The sequence below is a fragment of the Bos javanicus genome, chromosome 19 (assembly GCF_032452875.1).
Source record: "Bos javanicus breed banteng chromosome 19, ARS-OSU_banteng_1.0, whole genome shotgun sequence".
Classification (NCBI taxonomy): domain Eukaryota; kingdom Metazoa; phylum Chordata; class Mammalia; order Artiodactyla; family Bovidae; genus Bos; species Bos javanicus.
Genome location: NC_083886.1, coordinates 40571802 through 40598058, shown reverse-complemented (window position 1 = coordinate 40598058; position 26257 = coordinate 40571802). Strand labels below are relative to the sequence as shown.

The 26257-nt window shown below is 56.7% G+C and overlaps 1 protein-coding gene across 9 annotated transcripts in view; it reads left to right on the top strand.

The window, feature by feature from the left end:
- Window positions 1-26257, top strand: part of SRCIN1 (SRC kinase signaling inhibitor 1) — a 71949-nt gene that overhangs the window by 23149 nt on the left and 22543 nt on the right. For 3 of the 9 annotated variants that reach the window (XM_061391570.1, XM_061391564.1, XM_061391563.1), the window contains 11 exons: window positions 1859-2160; window positions 5212-5310; window positions 11888-11911; window positions 15836-16031; window positions 16633-16831; window positions 17263-17356; window positions 17875-18725; window positions 19775-19867; window positions 20119-20162; window positions 20472-20659; window positions 21788-21963. In XM_061391570.1, coding sequence (XP_061247554.1) covers window positions 1859-2160; window positions 5212-5310; window positions 11888-11911; window positions 15836-16031; window positions 16633-16831; window positions 17263-17356; window positions 17875-18725; window positions 19775-19867; window positions 20119-20162; window positions 20472-20659; window positions 21788-21963 — 2266 coding nt within the window. Of the gene's footprint in view, window positions 1-1858; window positions 2161-5211; window positions 5311-5580; window positions 7586-7634; window positions 9572-11887; window positions 11912-15835; window positions 16032-16632; window positions 16832-17262; window positions 17357-17874; window positions 18726-19774; window positions 19868-20118; window positions 20163-20471; window positions 20660-21787; window positions 21964-26257 lie in introns of those variants that run through there. The other 6 variants (XM_061391571.1, XM_061391572.1, XM_061391569.1 and 3 more) reach the window with 6 other exon arrangements.

Here is a 26257-nt window from a genome sequence, read left to right as displayed (position 1 = left end):
GCGCCAGGGTAGGGAGACAGCAGATAAACAAGGAGTGTCAATGGTATCATTGTCCCATCAGCAAACAGTTGTCGTCTGGCCAGGAAGGCGTGGTGAGAAGGGGTGAGGTGACTCTAATAAATATTGGAGCCAAATCTGGCCTCTACCACTTACTGCAGCTTTGGGCATGTCATTGCCCTTCATTGACCTCAATAGTCCCATCTCTGAAATGGGATTACGGTAATACCCCCACAGCGGTGCAGCGAGGTGTGAAGGCCATGATAAGTGATCGGTCAGACCCTTGGAAACTTCAGAGCTCTGGGTCTATGGGGGCCATTCTTCCCTTGGTTTTGGTGGGAGGTGCTGGGTCGACTGGGGCTACCGGAGATGTACATGCCTCGGCCACATCCAGGGAGGAGTGTATGTGTGTGTTGGGCGAGGAGTGGCTTTCTCTGGAATATGGCTGAATGTCCTCTTGCCTCCTGCGGTGGACAGGAGGGGCCTGAGGAACAGTGGATGTGTGGAGGGAGGGGGCCAAGAGAAGTTGCACTGGAGGGAACCTGGTCGGGTCCCAGAATCCTCAGCGCCCCCCACTTGTGCCCGCTTCGGCTTCTGTGAGTTAGCCCCTGCGTTGGGCTGCCTGTGTCTGCTATGGTGCTTGATGCTTCCCGACCGAGGCTACCCTGAGGGTTTCACCTTTGAGACTAGTGGATTGTGAGGCTGGGGGTATGCCGGGAAAACCGTATTTGTCTGCTAAGTGGGTGATTTCTGGAAACGAGGGAGGGCAAATGCGTGTTATGACCAGGAATATGGCTCAAGTAAGCCCCAGCAGGTCCTCCCATCCCTGGTGTGGGTGACACCTTGGAACCACCGTCCCTGCTGGGCTATGGGAAGGTCAGCATGGAGGCTGGAGGGTGCGAGACTGCAGAACTGGGCCTGCGGAGGCCAGGGGAGGACTCAGGGCTGGTGGGCAAGTAGGGACGGGCTTCAGAGTTCTGCATGGAGACCTCAACCCCCGGCCTTCTCTTTCTTTCGCTTCTGTACTGTCCTTTGTCCCCTGTGCGTCCCTTATAGGTCTTGGACTTGTGTGTGTTGGGAGGGAGACTGAAGGAAGGGCGGGGAGGGGAGGGTCCCAGCGGGGAAAGCTTGAGCTGTTCTGTCTGCTTTCTTTGAGTTTGTCCCCAGTCCATCTCTCACTGTCTTCTCTGTGCCCAGCCTCTCCTGTCTGTCTGTCTGTCTGTCTCGGGGTGGGCGGGGAAGGGGGTCCCCAGCCCCAGACCCTGGACCTGCATCTTCTTGGAAGTGTGATTTTTGCCCTCACTCCCCCTGCCCCATTGTTCCCTCGTCCTGGCCCTTTTCCAAGCCAACCCCCAGCCTAAAGACTCGTGTGTCCTAGACATGCTAGTCTGAGGGAGGAGGTTGGCCTCCACCCCACTCCCAGGAGGATGCTCTTGAAAGAAAGACAGTACAGGCTCCTTTCCACAGTTTGCAGGAAGCATCTGAAAGGAACCCTGCTTCCCTCCCCTGTTCACCCCAGCTTAAGGAAGGAGGAAGGGGATGTGTGGCTGGAGAGGTGCCCAGGACCCCTGCTCCCAACCCCTCCTTGGCTCCTAAGGCCAGCCCCTAACCCGCATCATTATCCTCCAAACCCTGCAGAAGAGCAGGAAGCTGGACACTGCCTTTGCCCTCCAGCCTTCTTGGAGCCCCCGTTCTGCCTTTTCTGTTCCTAGTGCCTGTCGGGCAGCCCCTGCTTCACCCCAGGTGCCTCTTGCCGCCCCCCTTAGGTCAGCCCCTCCTCGCAGTGACCCCAGTGAGGGATGGGCAGTCCCAGGACGAGCATGCACCGTGACCCCGCCGAACCCCCTCTCCCCCCTCGCAGATCCAGAGCGGAGCAGCCCCCCCATGCTGTCTGCAGACGATGCCGAGTACCCGCGGGAGTACCGGACCCTGGGGGGCGGGGGCGGCGGGGGCAGCGGGGGCCGGCGCTTCTCCAACGTGGGGCTGGTGCACACGTCCGAGCGGCGGCACACGGTGATCGCCGCCCAGAGCCTGGAGGCGCTCAGCGGGCTCCAGAAGGCCGATGCCGACCGCAAGCGCGATGCCTTCATGGATCACCTGAAGAGCAAGTACCCGCAGCATGCCCTAGCCCTTCGGGGTCAGCAAGACAGGATGCGGGAGCAGGTGAGTGGGGCCGGCCGCGGGCTGGGGAGGGGGTCTGCCTTGTGCGGTCCTGCCGCCAGGCTCATCCTGATTCTGAGACGCCTCTGGGGCAGAGGGAGGGACGCCGAAATCTGCTGGTTGGCTCTTGGGAGCCTGAGGAGGAAAGGGATGGGGGCTCAGGGCCCAGACCTCTGCCTGCAGTCTTGGAATTTGGAGCATGGGACTGGGCAGAGAAAGCCCAGCCTCCAACTGGGGCTGGTAGGCTGAGCAGAGGAAGGCTGTCTGGGAGGTCAAGAGAGTGGTGGGGAGGAAGAGGGGACAGCCTCCAGGACTGACTGTTCTGAGCCTGAGGGTCCATCTGGCGCTGCAGTACCTTGGGGTGGGCACCTCTGTGATATGGCTCCTAAGGGAAGGTCAGACCTTGGGAGGAGTTTCAGAAGGCTGGGTGGGCTGTGCCCCAACAGAGCCCAGAATTCCTGGCGCCTTTCCCTCCTCCCCCATTCTTCACCCTGTTCCTTCCTCCAAGACTTGCTGTGTGAGTTTGAGCTAGAGGACTCCCCACTCTGTGCCTTGTTTCTCTCCTGTCATCAGTAAATCTTAGAGGGGAGTCAGGACTCCAGCTTCCCTGGTCCAGGACTTGCCTCCTTCTATATGAGGTGCGATGCTTCCTTTGTAAAGCTCTCCCAGATCCTTGGTTTCTGGATGCATCTCTGCATCCGAGTAAAGCCTTCTTGTCTGCAAGTAAGGCCTGTCTTGTCTTGGCCTTCTACTTACAGTCCCACATCAGTGTGGGGCCTCGACAGCTGCTTCATGCTGGTTGTTGAGACTCAGCTGGGAAAAGGAGTGGAGGGGAGGGGAGTTGTTCCCATCAGCACACCAGCATCCTTTCAGTCAGGCCTTGGGGTGTCAGTCTCTGCTCCCACAGCCGACTAGCTCTGTCCCCCTTTCCAAGTACTGCTGGGCGTGGCTGGGTAGGAGGAAGACTGTGCCCACCTCCATCTTCACTGCAGGGAACAAGGATACATTGGAGCATATCTGGTACTTTATCTGCCTCTCATATCACCTCCAGTTCTGTCCAGCCGTTATCTTTTTCCATCTCCAGAGCCCTCCCGGGAACAGAGTTACAACTGGGATAAGGGAAAGTTGCAGATGAAGGAGATCAGGCCTTCCCCCTCAGGGGTCCCTCGCAGCGGATTCCTTCTGTTGCTCTGGCTTAGGAGGAGGGGGCAGGGCCCTTTGTGATCTAGATGGGGTGAAACTTAAATATAGGGAGCACAGTCAGTCAGAAGAGGGTTTGGAGGAAGGGAGATCAGGTGGAGAGCCCTGGTCAGGGAAGGCTTCGTGAAGGAAGAGGTACTTAAACTAGGCTTAGAAGGATGGAAAGGGTCTGAATGGTCATGGGGGAAGAGAACAGTTTTAGGAGGTAGGAAGATGGGAGGTGAGTATAGATCTGAGTTGCTTTGGGGACTGGCATAGAGGTCCAACAGGCTGATGCAGAAAGCTCAGGGTGGGAAGCCGTGGGAGGTGTGGGGGCCAGATGGTGGAGACTAGGAGGGCCATGGTTGTTTTTAGATGGTGAATAGGAGGGGGAGTGGCTGGAGGCAGGGCAGGAAAGGAGGAAGAGAGTGTATTAGGGAGGATGAAGGGAAAGGGATGGGGTGGGGCTGGGGTGGAAGGAAGATGAGCAACGCTTGTTTGCTGTCTGGACCCAGAAGGCAAAGACAGAAAAACCTGGGTGACAGGGAGATGTTGGTGGTGCTTAGAGGGAAATAAGATGGTTGGGAGGGAAACATTTGGGAGGATGAGGGACTGGAAGAGGGGAGATGAGTTAGAGGGGGCAAAGAGGTGTTTCACAGGGATGTCTGTTAGGCACTGAATATACAACTCAAGACTCTAGAAAAGGGGTTGAGGTGGGCCGAAATGGAAGTGGGACCTGGGGTAAGTGTAGTCACCAAGGCAGAATGGAGTCTGAGAAGAGAGGGCCCAGGATGGATGGGGAGAAGGGACCAGGAATGTCCTATATCCCCAAGGAAGGGGAGGAAGGCCCAGCAGGAGGGCCCCCTGCACTTCTGAAGTCTGGAAACAGCCATTGGGACCAGCCAGGATCTCTGGATCCATAGGGTATAGAGAACTCCTTTCTCGAGCTATGATGATGTAACGGCTAGTGTCAGGGATTGGAGGTGGTGAGGAAACAGGATCCTGGGCTGCAGACCTGTCTGGGGAGGTCTGGCCAGAAAAAAACATGGAGACAGACTGGATGGCAGCCTCAAGGGGCAGCAGGCCTGGGAGAGAGGATGTGGGCATGTCTAAGGGCCTCCTATGTGCCTGGCACAGTCACTGGCACAGGGCAGGCACTCAGTAAATACTTAGTAAATGAATCGAAGCACAGCCGCCCGCAGATTCATGCCTTTGTTCCTTCACTCTTTCATTCCCTGCCGTGCACGCAAGTGGGTAGGACTTACAGATGTTTCACGTGTATCTAGGGCTCAGTGCCTAAGCCTAGCTGGGGCTCTGTACATGTTTGTGGGGTGACCGAGTGAGAGGTGGATGACTTTGAGGATGCTGAGGGGGAAGAGGGCCTGGAGGAACCAGGAAGGGATGGGTTTCCAGTCTCCCGTGTGGTGTGGGAGAAGAAAGCAGCCTCCCTGAGATGGCAGGGAGGAAAGCCGTGCTGCAGGGCCAGAGGTACACTGGGGTGAGGCCCCTCCTTCCCATATCTGGCTTCAGCCAGGAGGGAGTGAAGAGCTGGAAGAGGGAAGAGGTGAGGGGCAGCTCCCTTGCAGAATGTCCAGAGAGGCAGTGAAGAATTGATGAAGAGGACTTCAGGAGTATCTGCTGGGGAAGTCTTTGACCTGGGCTCAGAGAGCCCCCAGCCTGACTGGAGAGAAAGCCCCGGAAACAGATGGAGGGGATGTAGACTTGGTAAGGGACTAGCCAGCGTCACAGGGTCTCTCTGCAGTGTGAGCTCAGTGCCAAACCTGCCCCAGGAACTTCCCTCCCCGCCCCATCACAGTCCCCCAGCGGCTCCTGCCCGCTCCCCCTAATGGGGTGTCCCCCCCTTCGCACACACAGGTTGGCGGCTGGACCGTGGACCCCGTGTGCCTCCTCAGCTCCCTCTGCTCCCACCTCCATGGCGACTCCGCCCCCTCCGGGGCTGGCCAGCCGGCCCAGGTGAGTCACCCGTCTCCTCCCACCCCCCAAACCCACGGCAGACTTGGGCTTTGGGGAGATTTTTTTCGAAAGGGGAGATCCAGGATTTTAATTTTGCACCCCTTTCTCTTATGTGGAGCCCGCATTTTCAGAAGACTCCAATGCCCTGTACTCTCCCTTGATAGTCTAATTCCTCCCGTTCCCTCCCCAAAGGAAAAGGGAAAGTGTTAGTTGCTCAGTTGTGTGTGATTCTTTGCGACCCCATGGACTGTAGCCCACCAGGCTTCTCTGTCCGTGGAATTTTCCAGGCAAGAATACTGGAGTGGGTTGCCATTTCCTTCTCCAGTTACCTCCCCGAACCTGTGCCAAAGCTTGGCTCTGGGGAAGGAATTTTTTTGAAGGGGAATAGGTTAAAAAAAAAATTTTTTTTTTAATTCTTCTCTCTTTTAAACAGAAGTATATCTCTCCTACCCTCCCCCACTGGTTTTCAGGAATCTCTTTTGCCCAATTCCCACCCCCACTGCAGACCATCTCATTTCGCTATCCCCACCCGCCCTCCATCTCTGAGTAGACCCAGCCTTTCCCTGATGTCTCATCAGCAGGAAGTCCTTCATGATGTCTCTCTCCCACCCTTCTTGCTATGTCCGATGCTTAATTTCAAAATTTGAAGACAACCTTGGCATCTAGCCACTTGTTCTGAACTGATTGCCTGGTTCTTCATCAAGCCTCAGTTTCCCCTATGGGAAGATGGACAGGGACACCCTGAGACAGTATCTTAAGGGCTCAGCCTTGCAGCTCAGCCCTGGACATTTCTGTGGGAGAAAAACAGGCATCTGAAACCCCAGAGGGGAGGAGGGACCAGACAGTCAGAGTTGCAACAGGCCACGGGCAGCCCTGAGGAGGCCTTGACTTGAGGGTTGCAGAGGAGGTACTGTGGCAGAGAATCTAAGAGGGAATCGTTTCTCTTCTTTGTGCATCCTGCTTCCTTCCCCATGGAGAAGGGCAGGAAGTCGAATTTTTCAATGAGAATGAGGAGAAGGAAAAATGTGACAGCCTAGGAAACGGTTCCAGAGCAGGGACTCTTAGCTGTGTGTAACTCAAGTCTAGCATGAGATTGGCATGCTTGGCATCATTCACAGGGCACCCAGCTCATTGCCCTTCCCAGCTCTTGGCCCAGTATTGACTGAACTTAGGGACCAGAGATGTGTCTGCCCCCAAGGCTACACAGCAAGTGGAATGGGCTCATCTAGAGTGGTCACATGTGCGATGGAGGTCAGACTGGGACAGGGATGGGGATGAGGTGTGAGCCCCAAATGGAGCAGATGAAATGTCTTGAGTTGGAGTGATGGAGGGAAGTGAGGCTGGATTTGGTGAACTTGATGTCCCAGGTTATGGGGCCCCAGGCCTGTCCGCATCTGGAATCTACTCTGTTGGAAGGAAGGGGAGAGCTTGAAGGGGTCTTCACCCCAGGGCTTTGAAGTACAGAGAATAGTGGCTGTGAACGGGATCTTGTCATCACTTTATACCTAGTCCTTATCGAACTTCTCTTTCCGAATGGCTGTGTCTGAGGCCCCTTTTTGTGAAGTGCAGGACCAGAGACGTTCAGCAAATGCCAGAGTCACACAGTCGGGCAGGATCAGACGTCACCGAGGACATTTAGGCACCCTAGGTCGCCCAGGCTTGGCTGGGAATTGAATCACTGGAGAAGTAGAAGGGTCACGGTGCACCGCGGAGACCCTGGTGGGGAGAGGCTGTAAGCTCAGAGGGTGGCGGGTCCGGAGACGGGCCACTCTCCTCCCCGCTACCATAGGCCAGATCGTTAGGGGTGGAGGCCTGAAGACGACCCTGGAAGGGGACCGAAGGCCGGACTCCAAGTCGCAGCCCCTCCCCCGCTTCCACTAAGCTGTCTAACCTCCCTCTCTCCTGCTGCAACCCGAGTCCCGGGCGGCGGGCCGGCGTATCGGGTGACCGCGGCGACGCAGCCACCAGCCTCCGCCGTTCCTCGGCGGGGCTGCGCCGGCGGGGCCGCGCCGGGGAGGGGGCCGGAGAGAGGATGTGCACGGCGGCGCGCCGTGCCGCGCCAGGTGGAGTCGCGGTTACCGGGGCGACCGGGGCCCGGGCCGGCTCGGCGGCGGCGGCTCTCGCATTGCAGCAAAGGGCACCGGCGGCGGCGGCTGCGGAGGCGGCCGGGGGAGGGGAGAGTCCGGGTGGGTGGGAGTAGGGGACCGCCCTCCCTCCCCTCGTCCGACGCGCGACCTGGGGCTGGGGGCCCCCGCGCATACACCTGTGGCCGCAGGTAAGGGGGAGCGGCTGCGGGGGCCGGGGTCGCCGCCTCGGGTTCCGCGGGGCGGGGGCGCGGAGACCGGAAGCCCTCCCACCCGGTTCGGAGGGGTGGTCTGGGGCTGGGGGCGTGCAGGCCGCTGAGGTTCCCGATCCCTGAGAAACGCCCCCTCCCCTCTGCCATCGCGTTCACCGCTTTCCGCAGGGGACCGGCCCCTACCCCGAAATGCGGCTGGCGCCGCCTCCCCCAGCCTCAGAAAGTCATGACCTTTTCGGGGTGCTCCCTCGCCTCCGGCTCAGCGCCGGTCCCGCAGCACCACCTCCCCCGCCCCCCACCCACACTCTGCACCGGGAAGGGGTAGGAGGCCGCCGGGTTCACAGGGGAGTCGGGCACGTGCGTCGCGGTGAGAGGCTGGAGACCTCGGGGGGGGCGTTAAGGAGCCCCAGCCTGGGGCGGAGTCGGGGGGCAAGTGTTTACGCGGACGCGAGTTCACTGGAGTTGAGAGGTGGGTGTGTGCGCTGCACGGAGGATCCAAGGGACTGGAACTAGGGTGCGACCCATAGGGTCCCATCCCTCTCCGGAGGCTGCGTCGTCGTCGGGGCTTGAGGTCAGGGAGGGGTCATGTACTCACCTAGCCTACAGGGGACGTCTGCCCAGGGGAGGGGAGAGACCTCAGCTGGCAGGGCTGAGGCTCCCAGGGGACACGGCCCCGCCCTCCCAGGGCAAGAGATGGGGAGAAAGGACCAGCTGCAGGGGGAGGGAAGAACCACTCCCCCCCAAGGGTGCCTAGGGTGGAGGAGGCAGGGTGTTAACTCCTTAGCTCCCCACCTTCTCCCCCCCCCACCCCCGCAGGAAAGAAGTTGGTTCCTCTTCTCACCTGGGAGTTTGAGGACCCCCTGGCACTGCTTCTTGGGTCTCCAGGAAGCTCCCATCCCATATTACTGAAAGCCTGGTCCCTACAGAGTAGATGGTTGACTTCCATGTTATCCTCATAGAGCCCTTCTCACGACCCTCAAGTGGTTTTCCTATGCAGCCCTTTTTCCCACAGTCTCACTGTCCTCTGGAAAGGTGAGACACCCCCTTTCTGAGTCTGGGGGAGGGAGACAGCTTTACCCTTGGGTTGGGGAGCCAGATCTTCCTGGGCCCTTCCTGCCCTCTGTCCTCGTTCCAGGGGTTTCTGGTGCTGGGCAATTCCCAGGGAAAAGACCTAGAAGGCTGAGCAGTGCAGAGTGCCAGGAGATGGAGAGTGGTGCCAGGGAAGAGTACGCAGAGATACACCACCCCACCCCCCTGCCCATGGCTGGTCCTGAGTTCTTGGCAATGATTTGTGGCCAAATATTTGTTGAGAGGCCCTCTTATACCAGGCACCCTATGGGCCAGGGCAGGAGGAGCTGACAGCCAGGAAGAGGGTGAAGAGGAAAGGGTGCTGGTGACTGGACAAGGAGAGCCCTACTTTTGCAAAGGAGCTGCCTCTGCTCCTCTCAGTCACCCAAGGCTGTCCCAGGGGTTTATACCCTGGAAAGAGCCAGACAGGGATGCACGACATCCCCAAGGCCCTCTCCCTACCACGGTTTTCCTCTCCAAGGACACTGAGTTGCCAGGAGACTGTGTCTCACCCTGGTGGGCACAACCTGAGAGGGCCATCCTCCCCACTCTCCAGAGGTGACAGAGGGGCAGCATTCTGCGTGCCCTACCAGCCAGCGCCCCGAGTCCCGGGACTCTGGTCCCAGCCTCACTCCAAGTTCACCAAGCACAAAGACAGCAACTCTTCCCTCTACCCGCTAGTGGGGCTTGGCTGGCCCGTCCTGTGGCACTGGTGCCACCCAGTCCTCTCCCCTGGCCCAGCTAGTGATCTCTCCAGGTCTGAGTGCCCCAGGGATGTGCCTAGCATAGCCTGAGGCAGGCCCATGTTGGGGGCACAGCTAGCATGGCTGTAGCCAGGACCCATCCCTCTTCTGCTCCCAGAGATGTGAGGTGGGCACCAGTTGCATACTGAGCCTGGTATGTTGACTTTTGGGGCTGGGTGGGGGAGGGGCATTTTCTGCTTCTTTTGAATCAGGACACATGATTGTCCTACCTGACACATGATATCTGGGACATCATAGGCCTGGTACAGTGGCTGAGGTGGTCAGAGGCACCATGACCCAGCTAGTTGGGGGAGGGAGGCATGTGACTCTCTTTGTGTGTGTGCATAGTATGTGTGTGTGTGTGTGTGCGCACGTTGCTTTGTGTGTCTCTGCAGTCGCTGTGTATGCGTATGCATATGTGTGAGTGGGCATCCATGTCTCTGTGTGTTTCTGTGACTTCCTAGGGGCTAGGGCTGGGGGGGGTGCCTCTGTGATTCTGCTTGTAGAAATGTGTGTGAGCAGGTCAGTGTCTGGTGTGGGGTGGGGGTGGGAATAGGCGGTGCATGTTTGTATGGATGGGGTTGGTCCACCTATGGGTATCTCTGTCTCTGAGTTTCTGTTTGTTTCTGACTGTGGCCGGCCCTTCTCCAAGTGTTTGTGTCCCTTTGTGGGTGTGTCTGTTGCTCTGGGTGTGTTTGTGGTGATGTCCTCATGGGAGGTTGTCTGAGAGTCTGTGCGCAGCTCCGTGGGTGGTCTGCACACGGGGGACGTGCAGCTGGATGAGGGACGGCGGCCTTCTCTGCAGAGCCGTCCATCACCACTGGGGCTGCAGACATGACTCTCATCATAAACCTTCCCCTGCCCTCTGCCTGGCTCTGCCTCCCCGCCCCAGTCTTGATCACATGTCCACTCCCTCTGCTCCTCCTTCCCTTCCCCAGGCCACAGGCAGCTGTGGCTAGAGCCTGTTACTCCAGCCCTTCGCCCCCACCTCCACTCAACACCCATGGGTGGCATGTGTCCATAGATGGTTCTAGATATTGGCTAGGGCACAGACTTCGTTGTCCCCTTCCTCTGCCAGGCATGTGATTATTTTTTTGCATCTCTTGGAGGCAATGCTGGGGGGAAGGGTGGGGGTGTGGCCCAAATGGGATGGTTCTGGTGAGTAACCCTCTTCATCCCAGCCCTAGTGGCATCATCCCCACCCTAAAGGTCAGAAGCCTCCTCCCAGCAGGATCCCTCTCCAGCTCCTCCCTGCCTTAAAGTATTCAGGTCCACAGGACACCCCACCGTGGTGCCCTCTGCCATCAGGGACCCTTGGTGTCCCTCTCCTCTGCCAGCGGCTCTGAGGCCTAGGGAATCTCATCTGCTGGTGCCAGGCACCCCAGGGCCAGGCCATCTGCTGCCTCTGTCTCCCTGCTGAGGCTGGCACCGGTCAGCAGGGTGTCCTCAGCTTTGCCAAGAACCAGCCCAGCCTCCGGGCCACTCCTCCCTTGTCCTTAGCCGTCTGGAGAGGCCTTCTGGTCTCCGGAGAAGGCAGGGTGACTCTAGGTTATTGTGAATGAGGAGAAACCTAACACACCCATTCTGGGGGAGCAAGGAGCCCTACTCTCTCATCTGTCCGTCCACAGGACATCGCCGACGATCCCTTGCTGCCCGTGGCTTCCCATCCATTGCCCAGGGCTGTGGGTTGATGGGCATCTGTCCACTTTCCCTGAAACCTGGGTCCATCATGTCACACAGGCCTCCTTGCCCTGGCCTTGGCTCCCTGCCTCCCTCTTCCAGTCCCTGCCCCGTCAACCTTCCTGCGGTCCACTTCCCATCCCACCTGGGTTCACTCAAATGCTTTCTGCTTGTCCACCTCGTTAAGTCTAAATTCTTTCGCTCAGCATTTAAGGGTGCCCTTCTAGCCCCAGCCCCTTTGCAGCTTAATATGCTACTTTCCCGGGCTCTGCCCCAACCAAACTGGACTGTCTCCTCAACACACCCAGCACATGCCTGCCCCAGGCCCTCTGCCCATGCCCTTCCTCCCAACCTCCAGCTGCTCATTTAAGCCCCAGCTCCAATGCCACCTCTTTCGGGAAGTTTCCCCTCAGCTGGCACAACCAGATGCCATTTCTCTCATCCCGCAGCTCTGATTCATCTCTGCCAGCATCTCACGTGCTCTCATATCATGGTCATCTGCATCTTTTCCTGCCTGTAACTCTCTGAGGACTGTTACCGTGACTAGATTGCGTGACTTAGAAACATCTGGACTGGTTCTCCCCTCCCCCACTAGCAGGCCTGGAGCCTGCTCAGGGCCATCCCTGGTCTCCAAAGAGAGTGGGATGTACTAGGCATGGCTGCCTTCCTGTTCCTGGGAGGGTGGAGGGCCCAGGGCTGAATGCTGAGTGCCAAGGATCTCTAACCTACCCCTGGCCCTACTCTCCCCTCCCAGCCCCCACATAACCATCTCTTCTCTTATTTCCATCAGCAGCCAAACTACTGGAGTTTCAAGGTCAGTGGTGGTGCTTCTGCTTCCGTGACAACTGCATGTGCTGTCCTGCCCTCCCCCCTCCCTGCACATGCTTTGCACAGGGGTGTGCGTCTGCAGGGGGCCGTCTGGTGTGGGTGGTGGGCCTTGGGGCTGCAGGCTGCGGCTGCTGCTTTGAGAGAGCCTGGGTTTGCCTGCCAGGGGCTTGTGGAGCCAGTGTGGCAGTTTGGGCCACCCCTACTGGGAATCTGGGTGGGGGGTGCTCAGGCTTACCCTGAGACACAAGGGCATTTGGGAATGAGATAGGTATTTCCCCCTGCTTGGAGAGACAGCTGGCTCCGAGGGAGGGCCTTGGATCCCATGATCTTATTGAGGGCCTTGTCTTCTGAACTCAGACTTCATTTTCCAAGCCTGGAGGAGGAAGGCCCCTCCAGACGGGAGGCCCCGTGACTACAATAGGTCCCTCATCCCTTTCTTACTTTCCACTATGGAGAGAGCTGGTCATGCCAGGCAAGAGACTCACAGCCCTGCACCGCCCCCCCCAAACCTGTTGCCCAAGTGGAGGACTGAGCTCAAGGATGGTGCTCTCCTGCCTCCTCTGGAGAGTTCGGACCATGCACAGCTGGAAATCTGTGCCCTCCAAGGACATCCTGCTGACCCCTGGGGGAGCACACTCTGGGACCTCCCCATCTTCTTTGGCACCAGAGTTAGAACTGAACTATGTTAGCCTGCTGCTTGCATCCTGGAGTCCCCAGTTCCTCAAATCCTGGGCATCATGACAGGGGTGGGAGGTATACATTCCAGACTCTCCCAGTGCCATCTTGCTCCAAACATCTTGTTTGCATGCATCCTCCCAAAGGGAAGTTCTTGAATCAGAGAACCACAGAAGTGTAGATTCGTGGGGTCAGGCATTATAGGCTTTTTGTAGGAAGCAGTAGCGCATAGTGGCTCAGTGCATGTGGCCGAGGGCCAAACTGCCGGGTGGTGAATTCCAGTCTGCTACTAACTAGCTGAGTGACCTGGGCAAGTTACATAAATTCCCTGAGCCTTGGTTTCTCTTCCATAAAATGGAGCAGTATCTACGTCATAGAGTTGATGTAAAGTGAAGGGACAAGAGACTGCATGTCCTAAATACAATGCCTGGCTCATGGGGAGCCTTACTTTGTTAGCTGTTAGCATCATGGATGCTGACATGATTCTCCACTCAGAATCACCTTGGGAACCTGTCAAAAACCTCGAACCCCAGGCTCTAACCTCCAGAGATTCAGATTCAGTGAATGTGAGCCCTGGAGAGAGTGTTTTTAAAAGCTCCCAAGTGATTCTGCCCCCATATGTGGACAGCCTTTGGGAACCTCAGATCCTGGTCTGATCACCCCTGCTCAAGGTTCCCTCCGTCTGATGTCTGACTAGGAGTCATCAGGTCCTCCCTGGAGCATCTCCAAGGACCAGTGCTCACTGCTTCCCATCTTTGGGAAGCCCTTTCCTGTCTTTGCGGAGCTCTGTTTGAATTACTATTTTGTTCTCTTCCCATCTCCCTTGTAGTCAGGAAGTCCTTCTGGATGTCTCACTTTTTCTCTGCTCTGTTGTCCCGGCTCAGGGCTGGAGAGAAGCGCTATTGCACTTTCTCTTTTCTCAAGAGTGTTTTCTACAAAGGCTGTGAGAATGGAATAAGAGCCCAGAAGACCAGGATGGAGACTGGAACTGGTGGGGCAGGGAATGTGGGTGTGTCTTCTCCCAGGGTTCCCTGGGCAAGGGGCTGCCTTCTCAGTCCCTAGGATCCCTACTCCCCTTCATTCTGGCTCCTGTTCCATCTTCTTATTGGCAACTCATTTGTGTCCCCCTGAGGTGCTGTGGCCACCCCCTACTCTTCATCCTCGCTAGCTGCCTCATCTTGCCTGAATTCTGTAGCCCCTCATCCACACTAGCCTGGCAACCACTGACCTTCCAGTTGCCTGGCAACCTCATGACCACCAGACCAGGCCTGGTTCCCCACACTGTGAGGAAAGAGAGGGGCACAGGCCAGCCCTGGTGATCAGCCTAGAACTGGACTGCAGACTCCAAAGTCTGGGCCCAGGCATCCCCCAAGTGGGCCCAGTTCCTACGCAGCCTCCCTCCTCCCCAGACCCATGCCCACCCACTGATCAAAGCATTATGCTTGAAGCTGGATGCCCACTAATGTCCCCATATCTGACCTGCAGCATCCCCAAGCTCTGAGGCCACTTTGGGGACCGCTGGGCACATTGCTCATCAGAAGAAGATGCTTTCTCTTTTGAGAGTGCTAATCCGATTGGAACATTAAATTGAGTTAATAGGAAGATGGAGATGAATTAGGGGTTAATCAGGATTTACGGAAGGGGGGAGCTGAGGAGGAGAATAATTCCTTTTTAGAGACACTTTTACTGTTTGTTTGTTTTTATAAAAATGAGGGCTTCCCTGGTGGTACAGTGGTTGAGAATCCACCTTCCATTGCAGGGGACGCAGGTCTGATCCCTGGTTGGGGAACTAAGATCCTGCCTGCTGCAGGGCAAGTAAGCGGGCATGCCGCAACTACTGAGCCCAAGAGCTGTAACTAGAGAGCTCCAAGCGCTGTAATGAGAGATACCCCATGCTGCAAAGACCCAACACAGCCAAATAAATAAATATTTTTAAAAGACACTAGAATTATAAAAAACAAAAAATATAAAAATTATATATTCTGATTGTATAAAGTTCACACAGCCAGGCAATGTATAAAGTAAAGAGAAAGGTGTGTCTCAGCCCCAAGATAACCAGTGTTAATGGTTTTGAATGATTTGTGGTTGTTAAAAATTATTTTATAAAAAGAATACAACTGGGCAACACGGTCTTTTTCTTGATAACATGTATATGCGATACGTCTCATATATATATAATGTTGCATAACAGAATGATGTAGATCTGATTCATTATCTTTCTCCCTTAAATAAATGAGTTTCTGACAGCAACCAGGTTTGAGGGGAGGAGCTGGGGCAGACTGGAAGGAGCTGTGGCTGAATGAGAGCTCCAGCCCTTCAGCCAAAAGTAGATTCTTGAAGTACAATTGAAATCAGGGTGTCCCCTCTCCTAAAGAGAGGGTATCGAACTGTCCCTGGGGCAGGGGATGGTCATTGGGTGACACCCTTCCCTAGCCCCAGGCAGATATCACCCTCGGCTGTAGCTTCAGGACAAGGGCTGCTATGATGAACTGGAGGAGGCCTTTCTGGGCGGCTAGCCAGGCACGTTGGCCATGTGGCAGCATGTGCCATGCAGGGAGGGGCTGAGGCCTGACACTTAGGCCATGTGCTTGTGTGGGCTGAGCATGTGCACTGCATGTACTAAGCAGGTAGTCTGAAACTGGGGTCCAACTGGTTTGGGGGGTTTTGGGGTGGTTCTTCCAGTCACCCTAGGTCGAGGACATTGTGCCCAGCTCTGTGAGGGGCCATGCCTCCCAGAACTGGGATCCCAGGGCCCCTAGCTCTCTGCTTTCTTCCTGGACCCTGTTTCCCACCCCCACCCCAACCCTCTGAACTCCATGAAGGATAAATTCATCACTCACAAAACCGCCGCTTAATTAATGTCTGGAACTAATGCCCCAATTTGCTCAACGATTCTGCTGCTCACCTCGGTGACAAATTTGTGTTGTTGTTCTTTGGAAGCTTAAAATAGCAGGCGTGCCCATGGCTCCCTGCTCAGATGGTTTCTTGTCTGGCTTCCCAGGGTGCCTGAGTCCTTTGCCCAGTCCTTACCTGCTGGGTATCCTGGGGAGACCAAGGCCCCAGGAGTTTGGGGAACTCTCCTGCAGTCACACAAGTCTGAAATCCAGGAGACTCTCCTGTGTGTGTGTGTGTGTCTCTCTCTGGCTAGTTGGGGCTCCCCAGGCCGGGATGGGGGCAATGGGCAGAGCAAAAGGGGCTCATGCCTGCTTTGTCTCGCCCCACCCCATCCCCGCAGACCCGCAGCTCACGCCACACTCAGGGAGCCCAGCCTGGGCTGGCCGACCAGGCGGCCAAGCTGTCGTACGCCTCGGCCGAGTCACTGGAGACCATGTCAGAGGCCGAGCTCCCCCTAGGCTTCAGTAGGATGAACCGCTTCCGACAGAGCCTGCCCCTCTCCCGCTCAGCCAGCCAGACCAAGCTGCGCTCACCAGGTACTGCCTGTCCATCTTCCCTCCTGGCCACTGGCTCCTCCCTCTGTTCTGCTCATCCCGGCATCCTCTCCCTCCCCTTGACCGCTTCATCTCTCCTCAACCACCTTTCTAGGGAGACTCTGGCTCCCCTCCCCCATCCCCATCTTCCCGCCCACCCCTCCTCCTCCAATCTCCTCCCCTCAGGGCCTCTCCCTCCTCAGCTGCTCTCTCACCCGCCTTCTCCACCTCTCTTCCCTCACTTCTCTCTGCCTCCGCACCCCCTTCCCTGTCCCTCTCTCCCTCTCTAAGCCTCCCCTCTCCCACCCCCTTCAGCAGCCCCCCATTCCTTCATTCCCCGCTTCCCTCATCTCTCCCCCTCACTCTCAGTTTCTGCCCCAACTGCTTCGGCCCGCAATTCCATTTCCTCGCCCGGACTCCAACCTGCCTGGGGTGCCTTGAGAGGCCGGCAGCATGAGGAGTGCCTGGGTGCACCTGCACTCCGGGGCGGCGTCCGGCCTCAGACCCTGCCTCTGCGGGACCAGCGGGACTCCCGAAGGTTCCCCGAGCCGCCGGGGTGGTGGCGGTGGCGGCCCCGACACCAAGGGTGGCGTCTCCTTTGCAGGGGTGCTGTTCCTGCAGTTCGGGGAGGAGACTCGGCGCGTGCACATCACGCACGAGGTTAGCAGCCTGGACACGCTGCACGCACTCATCGCGCACATGTTCCCGCAGAAGCTCACCATGGGCATGCTGAAGTCGCCCAACACAGCCATCCTTATCAAAGATGAGGCTCGCAACGTCTTCTACGAGCTGGAGGACGTCCGGTGGGCGTGGCCCCGGGGGGAATGGGGTGGGCTCCCCGTTACTCCTCCTCCGAGGGGGGTCTCGAAGCCACAGGTCATTCCCCAGCCGCCTCCTCACCTAGCCTCAGCCCCCTTTACCTCTCTTCCCGGAGCCCTACCAGCCCGCCCCTTCTTCGGTCATCTCGGCCCCACCGCCTTCCCTTTAACTCATCCACCCCTGCTGGTTGGCCTTGGCTTGAGCTAAACTGAAAACAGTTCGTGAGGCCGAGGTAAACGGGGTAGAAGATGCTGGTTGTGTGTTGGTGGCAGGCAGCCTGAGATCTACTGAGCAAGGAGTTAAGGGGTTGGAGCTTGCGGCCCCTCTTGCCACCCCTCTCCCCTTTGCCTGGAGGTGCCCCCTCTCATCGCAGGGCTGGGGGATGGTGACCCTCTGCACCCCTTCCTCCCCCCAGGGACATCCAGGATCGCAGTATTATCAAGATCTATAGGAAGGAGCCACTCTACGCCGCTTTCCCTGGCTCACACCTCACCAACGGGGACCTTCGGGTATGGCTGGGGTGGCCCAGGGCATGGAGGAGGTTGGGCAGATAGGTCCAGGAGCAGTCTAGCCACTTGTCACCAGGGACCAGGGCCAGCTTTGGAGAAGGGAACGTGGAGGCTGAAGCAGAGGATGGCCTTCATTAATTGTGGAGTCCTGGAGGTGTCCCTCCCCTCATCTGCCGCTTTCCCTCTGGTCAGATCAGGATTTCTCAAATCTGCCTCTAAATATCCTAGGAGACCGCTCTCAGGAACCGCCCCTTCCTTCTTTGCTTTCCATCCCCCACCATGGGGTGAGCTGGAGATTGCTCCTCTCTCTGTTGCCTGGCCCTCTGCCACTTCTTCCTCCGTCTTGGGAGCCCTGACGGGAAAGGGGTCGAAGATGCAGTAGGAGGGTGGAAAGGCAGAGAACAGAAGGGACTTCCTCAGCGTCTCGAGGGCGGGAGGAGCTGCCGGCTCCTTAAGCGGGAGGCAAGGGATCCCCTTTGTGACCGGCTCGTGGGGTTCCGGGATTGTCTTCTGCACAGAGAGAGATGGTGTATGCGTCTCGGGAGTCGTCGCCCACGCGGCGCCTCAACAACCTGTCGCCGGCGCCACACCTGGCCTCAGGCTCGCCGCCGCCGGGGCTACCATCGGGGCTGCCGTCGGGCTCGCCGTCGCGCTCGCGCCTCTCGTACGCCGGGGGGCGCCCGCCCTCCTACGCCGGCAGCCCGGTGCACCACGCGGCTGAGCGGCTGGGAGGCGCCCCCGCAGCCCCGGGAGTTAGCCCGAGCCCCAGCGCCATCCTGGAGCGGCGCGATGTGAAGCCGGACGAGGACCTGGCGGGCAAGGCGGGCGGCATGGTGCTGGTGAAGGGCGAAGGCCTCTACGCCGACCCCTACGGGCTGCTCCACGAGGGCCGCCTGAGCCTGGCCGCGGCCGCCGGCGACCCGTTCGCCTACCCGGGCGCCGGAGGCCTGTACAAGCGCGGCTCGGTGCGCTCGCTCAGCACCTACTCGGCCGCCGCGCTGCAGTCCGACCTGGAGGACTCGCTGTACAAGGCAGCGGGCGGCGGCCCGCTCTACGGCGACGGCTACGGCTTCCGCCTGCCGCCCTCGTCGCCGCAGAAGCTGGCCGACGTGACCGCTCCCCCCGGCGGGCCCCCGCCGCCGCACAGCCCCTACTCGGGGCCGCCCAGCCGCGGCTCGCCGGTGCGCCAGTCCTTCCGCAAAGACTCGGGCTCCTCGTCGGTCTTCGCCGAGAGCCCCGGAGGCAAGACCCGCAGCACCGGGGGCTCCTCGACGGCCGGAGCGCCCCCTCCTGAGCTCTTCCCCGGGCCTGGGGAGCGCCCGCTCGTTGGGTTCGGGCCGCCTGCGCCAGCCAAGGACACTGAAACCAGGTGAGGGAGCTAGCGAGGCTCGGGGCTGCACGGTGGGGAGAGGGGAGACGGCAGAGTCTGTCTGAGACCCGGGAGTCCTTCTAGACCCGGAGTATCCTTGAGGGGTCACCGGAGTATCTTGGCTGCGGCAGGGCAGGCATTTCATCTGCCAGCCCCAAGGGATCGATGAGAGGGCCCCAGACAAGGGGCCTGGAGACCTGGGTTTGCATCTGGTCCCTGAGCCTTAGTTTCCCCAACTAGAGTTGAGGCTAGAGCACAACTCTTTATTTAATGCCTTTCCTGCTCAGGCACAAAACGTGCCACCATGAGAGCTGTCCAGCACAAGGCCGGCTGAAGTCCACTGGGGAGGGGGTGCTTGTAAGAAGTGGGGATGAGAGAGGCACATTTCTTTAAGTAGCCTCCGAGTTGGGGAACTCTTGCCTATCATCCAGCTTCTTGCTAAGGGTGCAAGGCTGGAGGAGGTAACCATGGCACTGACCTGCCCCCCTCTGCCCTCAAGCAGCACCACTGAGAGGTGAGGAGAAATGATACATTCACATAGCTTTCTTGTGGCCTGTGTGCCAGGCACTGCACTGGGCACTGTTTATGCCAAATTGGGCAAACCCAGCTCCTGCCCTGTCTAGTGGGGAAGACACAGTGAAAAAAAAACAAACAAGAAAAACTTGTTCTTCCCTTGGGAGGGTGTACTCCTAAGGTAGTTGGGTACTCTGGGATGACTTCAGAGAAGAGGAAGGGAGAAGGGCGTGCCTAGCAAGGGGAATACATGTGCAGAGGTCCAGAGAGGCCTGGGTGGGGCCCATTAGGGAGCTAGTGATGAAGAGATGAGTCTGGAGAGGGAGAGGGTGACTGTCAAATGGGGAAGGGCATTTCCAAAGTTATGTGTGTGGGAGGGCTGTAGACTTGATCCTTAGGTGTTGAGGCCCTTTGAATTGTCTGTGTGCTGAGGAGGAAATGGTTTTCCTCTAATTATCAATCTTAGGAGAGGGGGACTGGGCAGGAGGGACCCCATGCCCAGCGATGGGGTTGATCAAGGCTACTGTCTTCCCTAGGGAGCGCATGGAGGCCATGGAGAAGCAAATTGCCAGCCTCACAGGCCTGGTGCAGAGTGCCCTACTGCGAGGTTCAGAGCCTGAGACCCCCAGGTGAGGTTCTTTTCCCAACACCACTGCCAAAGGCCTGTGGTTGGGGCAAGAGGAAGGGAAAGTGAGCAGCAAGAGCCCTGGGCTCAGCTCTGCCCATGTCTCATCATGGTGCTGGGGGTGAATCCCTTCCTTTCTTGGGGACGCCATCCTGAGACCAGGGGACTGGAGGAGTTTACGTTAAAGTCTTACCCAGCTTTGACGGTTGGGGCCAGCCTGGACCCCATGATGGCCATCTTTTCCCTGTACCACAGTGAGAAGATCGAAGGCTCCAATGGAGCAGCCACCCCCTCAGCACGTGAGTGACCCTTTCTCCCTCCCCCAGAGGTGCTTGCCCTCTATTAGCCTCTCTGGTCTTTCCCTAGTCTGTAAAGGGGCTACAACACCAGGCTTCAATGGGTAAATGAGTAGTCACCTTAGCCCAAGATGTCTCGCCTGGTGCTTTGCTCTCCTCAGAAAGGCTGACGACCACTGGTTGGGGCAGGGAGTCAGAGCCACGCTTCTCCCTGGGTACTGTGTGGGGCCACGAGTGGGAAAGAACTTACCCCGATCTCTCCCAGCTCACGATTTATTCCCTTTCTCCCATCTTTGTGGTCCCTGTCTGCAGCCTGTGGGTCGGGCAGCCGGAGCAGCGGGGCCACTCCAGTGTCCGGCCCTCCCCCGCCTCCGGCCAGCAGCACCCCTGCGGGGCAGCCCACTGCCATCAACCGTTTGCAGATGCAGCTGCACCTGCGTGGCCTACAAAATAGCACGAATGACCTGCGCAGCCAGCTTCAGCAATTGCGGAAGCTCCAGGTACCACCACCTCTCCGGGGCCCCGCCCCCTCAAACCCCGCCCTACCAGAACCCACCTTCTTGCCGAAACTCCTTCCCTAGAGTCTGCCCTATCCCGAGTCCCTCGCCGTTTACTGGGCTGCTCTCCGAAACCTTCCTCGAACTCCCGTCACCTCGCTGAATCTCTATTCCCTCACCAAGCCACTACCCCTGGCCCGTGTCCCCCTCAGCGTGCCCTCTTTCCCTTTCCCTGAATCCTTCCCGCCCTCCTGGAGCCCCAGCGTACCCCACTGAGCCCCCTCCTCCTGTCAGTATCCCTCAGAGCAGTCCCAGCTCCTTCCCTTCTCCGATTCTTTTTCCCCCTCCCCTCCCTTGGGCGGAAGCCTTTCCCCCAGATCCCCTCAGGGCTACCTTCCTGAGCCCATACAGCCTTCCCCAGCCTGACCTGCTTAGCAGATGGTCCTACCAGTCAGGAGCCTGGCATCCCTGTGCCCGCTCCTCGAGAGTGCCCCAGGGCCCATCAGGTGAGAATAATGAGTAGAGACAGGCTGGAGAAGGGGCAGAGAGTTGCCATCTGGGCAATGGGTAAGATCTCGGCTACCCCCACCATTGCCTCAACTCGGCCTTAGAACTAGGTTCAAGTGTTAGTTATGTTCCGGTCCCAGCCAAGGAAACTCTGTCAAACCACAGTGCTTGAGTCCTTCATCGAAGCCACAGCCCTGCAGTCCCAAGGTGGGCAGGGCCCTGTTAGGGTCATCTCTTGCCCTCAAATATCCCTTACCCCATTCTCCGGCCTCTATATTTCCCCAGAAACCTTGTCCTCTTCCCTCGACCCCTTCGCTGCAGCTAACTGCCACAGCCAAGCAGCCGCACCTTCCGCACTGCCCAACTTGGCACTCCTGTCTCCCTCCACCATCCCCAAGCCATTCTCCTCCTGCCTCTATGCTTCCCCAGAAAGTAACCCTCGGCCTGTGACCCCTACCACCCCACCCTTTCGCTGCTGCTCACGGCCGCAGCCGAGCAGCAGTATCGTTCGTGGAGTTCGCCCCGCGGTCGGGCTGTCCTCTGCCCGCCTCCTCCCAGCCCTCTCCCCGCAGCGCGCCTCCATTCTCTCCCACCCCCGTCCACCGGCCCATCTGCGTCCCGCAGCTACAGAACCTGGAGTCGCTGCGCGCGCTGCTGAAGGGCACGGAGGCGGAGCTGAGCATGCGCGTGTCGGAGGCGGCGCGGCGGCAGGAGGACCCGCTGCAGCGGCAGCGCACCCTGGTGGAGGAGGAGCGGCTGCGCTACCTCAACGACGAGGAGCTCATTACCCAGCAGCTCAAGTGAGGCTGGGCGCAGCGGCTGCGGGGAGGGCTGGGAGTGCGGCCTCGGTGGCCTGCAACCTGGTATCACTGCTGCTGCTAAGTCACTTCAGTCGTGTCCGACACGGGGAGGCACAACTCCCTTCTTTCTGACTCCCAGGTGTCGTGGCTCTGTTCTGAAGCCTGATTTTCATCTCCTCTGTGGTCTGATGTCTCTGTGACCCACAAATCTTTGACCATCTGGCAGGAGTCCTATTTTCTTTTATTCTGGCTTGATGTCTGCTTTTGCTGTGGTCTTACTCCCTAATGGTCCAAGGTCTGGCTTCCCCGTCGTCTGCAGCCTTACTCTCATGTTTCCAGATGCCCAATTTCACTTCTGTCCTCTGCCTGCTTTCGTTCTGGCCTGTGATCCTTGCATACTGATCCTCGAGTAGAGTGTTCCAGTGGGCCAGCTTGGTCACCGTTGCCACCCTCACCCGCTCTTAGACCAGATACAGCCAAGGAGAACCCTCCTCCCCTCCTACTGCTGCTGAAACAGGGCTCCAGGAACAGAGAACACCCCGCCCCCAAAGACTTAGACATGGAAGGGTTAACAGAAGACAGTCCTCTGATCCAAATTTAGTAAATAGCTGTCTGGCCAAGATTCGATTGTCTGGCACCATTGCAAGGAGAGGCTGCCTTCCGCTGTCCATCCACTGAGTGAGCAGCTCCAGCCCCCTGCAGCTTTCCCTGGTCAGTCCCTGGGTCTGAGACAGAGACCCTGCTCCTCTGCCTAGTCTCCCTCTTGGCAGCACAGGGCATGAGGGGCCCAAGCTCCAGCTCCAGCTCTGAGCAGCTGGGCAATCAGAGCAGTTTCTGCCCTTCCCCGTGCTTCAGCTTCGTCACCTGTGCCCAAGGTTAAGCTTTTCACAATTCTTTCCAGAGGGGGCTTTGGCTCCTACGGGTCAACTACTCAGAACCAAGGAAGACTGCTCAGAGGAACCCGGCTTCCTCACCAAACTCATAATTGGCTGTATCACTTGCAAGGGGCTCCTTGAGAAGGGTCCCTGCTCCTCAGCCTCGAGCCCACACAGCCTGGAGCCCACACAGCCTGGAGGTCCATGTGCATTTCAGTGATGCACAGGGCAAGATTGCCATGACCCCTTGTGGTTGAGATGAAAGAAGGGGCCATCCCACTTGGAAATAAGCTGGTGTGGCAGTCAACTGCATCACCCCTGCTGTGAAAGCTGAGTGACAGCTCCGGTCAGATCTCCAAGTAGACGGATGGCTACCACCCCCTGCCCCCGCACCCAGGGAATTCCATTTACCTAACTTACCTGTCCTCTTTTCCCCCTTTTTTATTCAGCACAGAGGAACTGGATTGGAATTTTCAAAGGGAACTGTACTGAGACATTAAAGGAAAATAAAAGGAAATATAAAAGTACAGAGGAGGCAGGAAGGATGAAAGAATGTATTTATGCTCCTGTCATATGAGTGTCTGGTCCTCAGCTTCCTGGGGCCTCAGTTCTCCAGGAATACACAGTCTCTCTATGCGTTGCCCTGCTATCAAACCCATTGCTCTGACTGCTCACTTTAGAGAGCTTGGGGGCTGATACATAGCTTCTGGCAGGGTTCTCCATCTACTTCGAAGGTGGCTTTTTGGGGGGAATCTGGACTGGTGCTGCAGTGGCTTTGGCTTGACTGGGAGGGGCCTCCCTGCCTAATTTCCTGCTGGCCCATCCTTACCCCCTCCTTAGCTTACCAGCCTCTGTCCACTTCCTCAGCTTCACTCTACCCTTTCCTTTTGCCCTGGCATCTTGCTGGAAGTTACAGCTGATTCTGTGCTCCACTCAGCTTGGTTTACTCACGTGTAGCTCTAGTCAAGCACGTTGTCTAGATGTTGCCCTTAGAGGCAGCCTCCACTGACTGAGACCTTTGACCTTTGGAGTGTAACATGGCCCAGCCCAGCACCAACTTTATAGGCATGTGACCCGTTATTCACACAGGGCACCATGCTTGTGAGGGCCCGTACTTGGTTCAATGCTCTGCTGATATTATCTTGAAATTCTTAATTTTTATACTAGGGGCAAAATCTTTATTTTGCTTTGGGCCACCCCACATTTTGTAGCTGGTTCTGCCCTGATCCTCACCTCTCAACTGTTCCAGAACTAAAGCTGGGTCTGGAAAGCCCCACCACTTTCTGATCCCAATGTCTAGACTTGCGCTGGTTTGGACTTTCTTACAGAGCCTGCTCAGGTTATGGGCCCCCAAACTTTGGCAGAGTGCACGATCAGAAGACTGAGGTGCTAATTGAGCCTAAGGGGGGCTTAGTGGCTTTCCTCCCTGCAGTCACTCAGGGACCCAGGCTAATGCCTTCCAATAAGGCACGTCTTCAATATGTGCCTTCCAAGATTACCCACAGGGTCATTTTCAGCCAACAGGAAGGGGAAACGAGTGCAGAGGAGCCTACATGGGAGGATTTTAGGATGCCAGACCTGGAAACAGCATGTACCACTTCCACTCATATTCCATTGGCTAGACCTTATTTGAATGGCACTTCTACATGCAAAGGAGGCTGGGGAATGTAGTTTAGTATCTGAGCTACTTGTTGTTTAGTTGCTAAGTTGCGTCTGACTCTTTGTGACCCCATATGCAGCACATCAGGTTTCTCTGTCTTTCACCATCTCCTGGAGTTTGCTCAAACTCATGTCCATTGAGTCGGTGATGCCATCCAACCATCTCATCCTCTGTTATCCCCTTCTCCTCCTGCCCTCAATCTTTCCCAACATCAGGGCCTCTTCCATTGAGTAGGTTCTTTGCATCAGGTGGCCAAAGGACTGGAGCTTCAGCTTCAGCATCTGTCCTTCCAATGAATATTCAGGATTGATTTCCTTTAGGATTGACTGGTTTGATCTCCTTGCAGTCTAAAGGATTCTCAAGAGTCTTCTCCAATACCACAGTTCAAAAGCATCAATTCTTCGATGCTCAGCCTTCTTTATGGTTCAACTCTCACATCCATATGTGACTACTGGAACAACCATAGCTTTGACTAGACGGACCTTGGTTGGCAAAGTGATGTCTCTGTTTTTAAATATGCTGTCTAGGTTTGTCATAGCTTTTCTTCCAAGGAGCAAGCATCTTTTAATTTCGTGGCTGCAATCACCATCCGCAATGATTTTGGAGCCAAGAAAATAAAGTCTGTCACTGTTTCCACTTTTTCTCCATCTATTTGCCATGAAGTGATGGGACCAGGTGCCATGATCTTAGTTTTTTCTATGTTGAGTTTTAAGCCAGCTTTTTCACTCTCTATCAAGGGATTCCCTGATAGCTCAGCTGGTAAAGAATCCACCTTCAATGTGGAAAACCTGGATTTGGTCCCTGTGTTGGGAAGATACTCTGGAGAAAGGAAAGGGTACCCACTCCAGTATTTTGCCCTGGAGAATTCTATGAACTGTATAGTCCAGGGGGTTGCAGAGAGTCGGACATGACTGAGTGACTTTCACTTTTCACTGTCCTCTTTTACCCTCATCAAGAGGCTCTTCACTTTCTGCCATTAGTGTGGTATCATCTGCATATCTGAGGTGTTGGTATTTCTCTCAGAAATCTTGATTCCAGCTTGTGATTCACCCAACCCAACATTTTACATGATGTATACTCTGCAAATAAGTTAAATAAGTGGGGTGACAGTATACAGCCTTGATGTACTCCTTTCCCAATTTTGAACCAGTCCATTGTTCCATGTCCAGTTCTAACTGTTTCTTCTTGGCCTGAATACAGGTTTCTCAGGAGACAGATAAGGTGGTCTGGTATTCTCATCTCTTTAAGAATTTTCCACAGTTTGTTGTGATCCATGCAATCAAAGGCTATAGTGTAGTTAATGAAGCAGAAGTAGATTTTTTTTTTAAATTCCCTTGCTTTTTCTATAATGCAGTGGATGTTGGCAGTTTGATCTCTGGTTCCTTTACCTTTTATCTGGAAGTTCTCGGTTCATGTACTGTTAACGTCTAGCATGAAGGATTTTGAGCATAACTTTGCTAACATGTGAAATGAGCTGAATCATACAGCAGTTTGAAAATTCTTTGGCATTGTCTTTCTCTGGAATTAGAGTGAAAACTGACCTTTCCCAGTCCTGTGGCCATTGGTGAGTCTTCCAAATTTGCTGGCATATTGAGTGCAGCACTTTAACAGCATCATCTTTTAGAATTTGAAATAGCCCAACTGGAGCTATTTGTTCCACTAGCTTTGTTCATAGTAATGCTTCCTAAGACCCACTTGACTTTGCACTCCAGGGTGTCTGGCTCTAGGTGAGTGCCCACACCATTGTGGTTATCTGGGT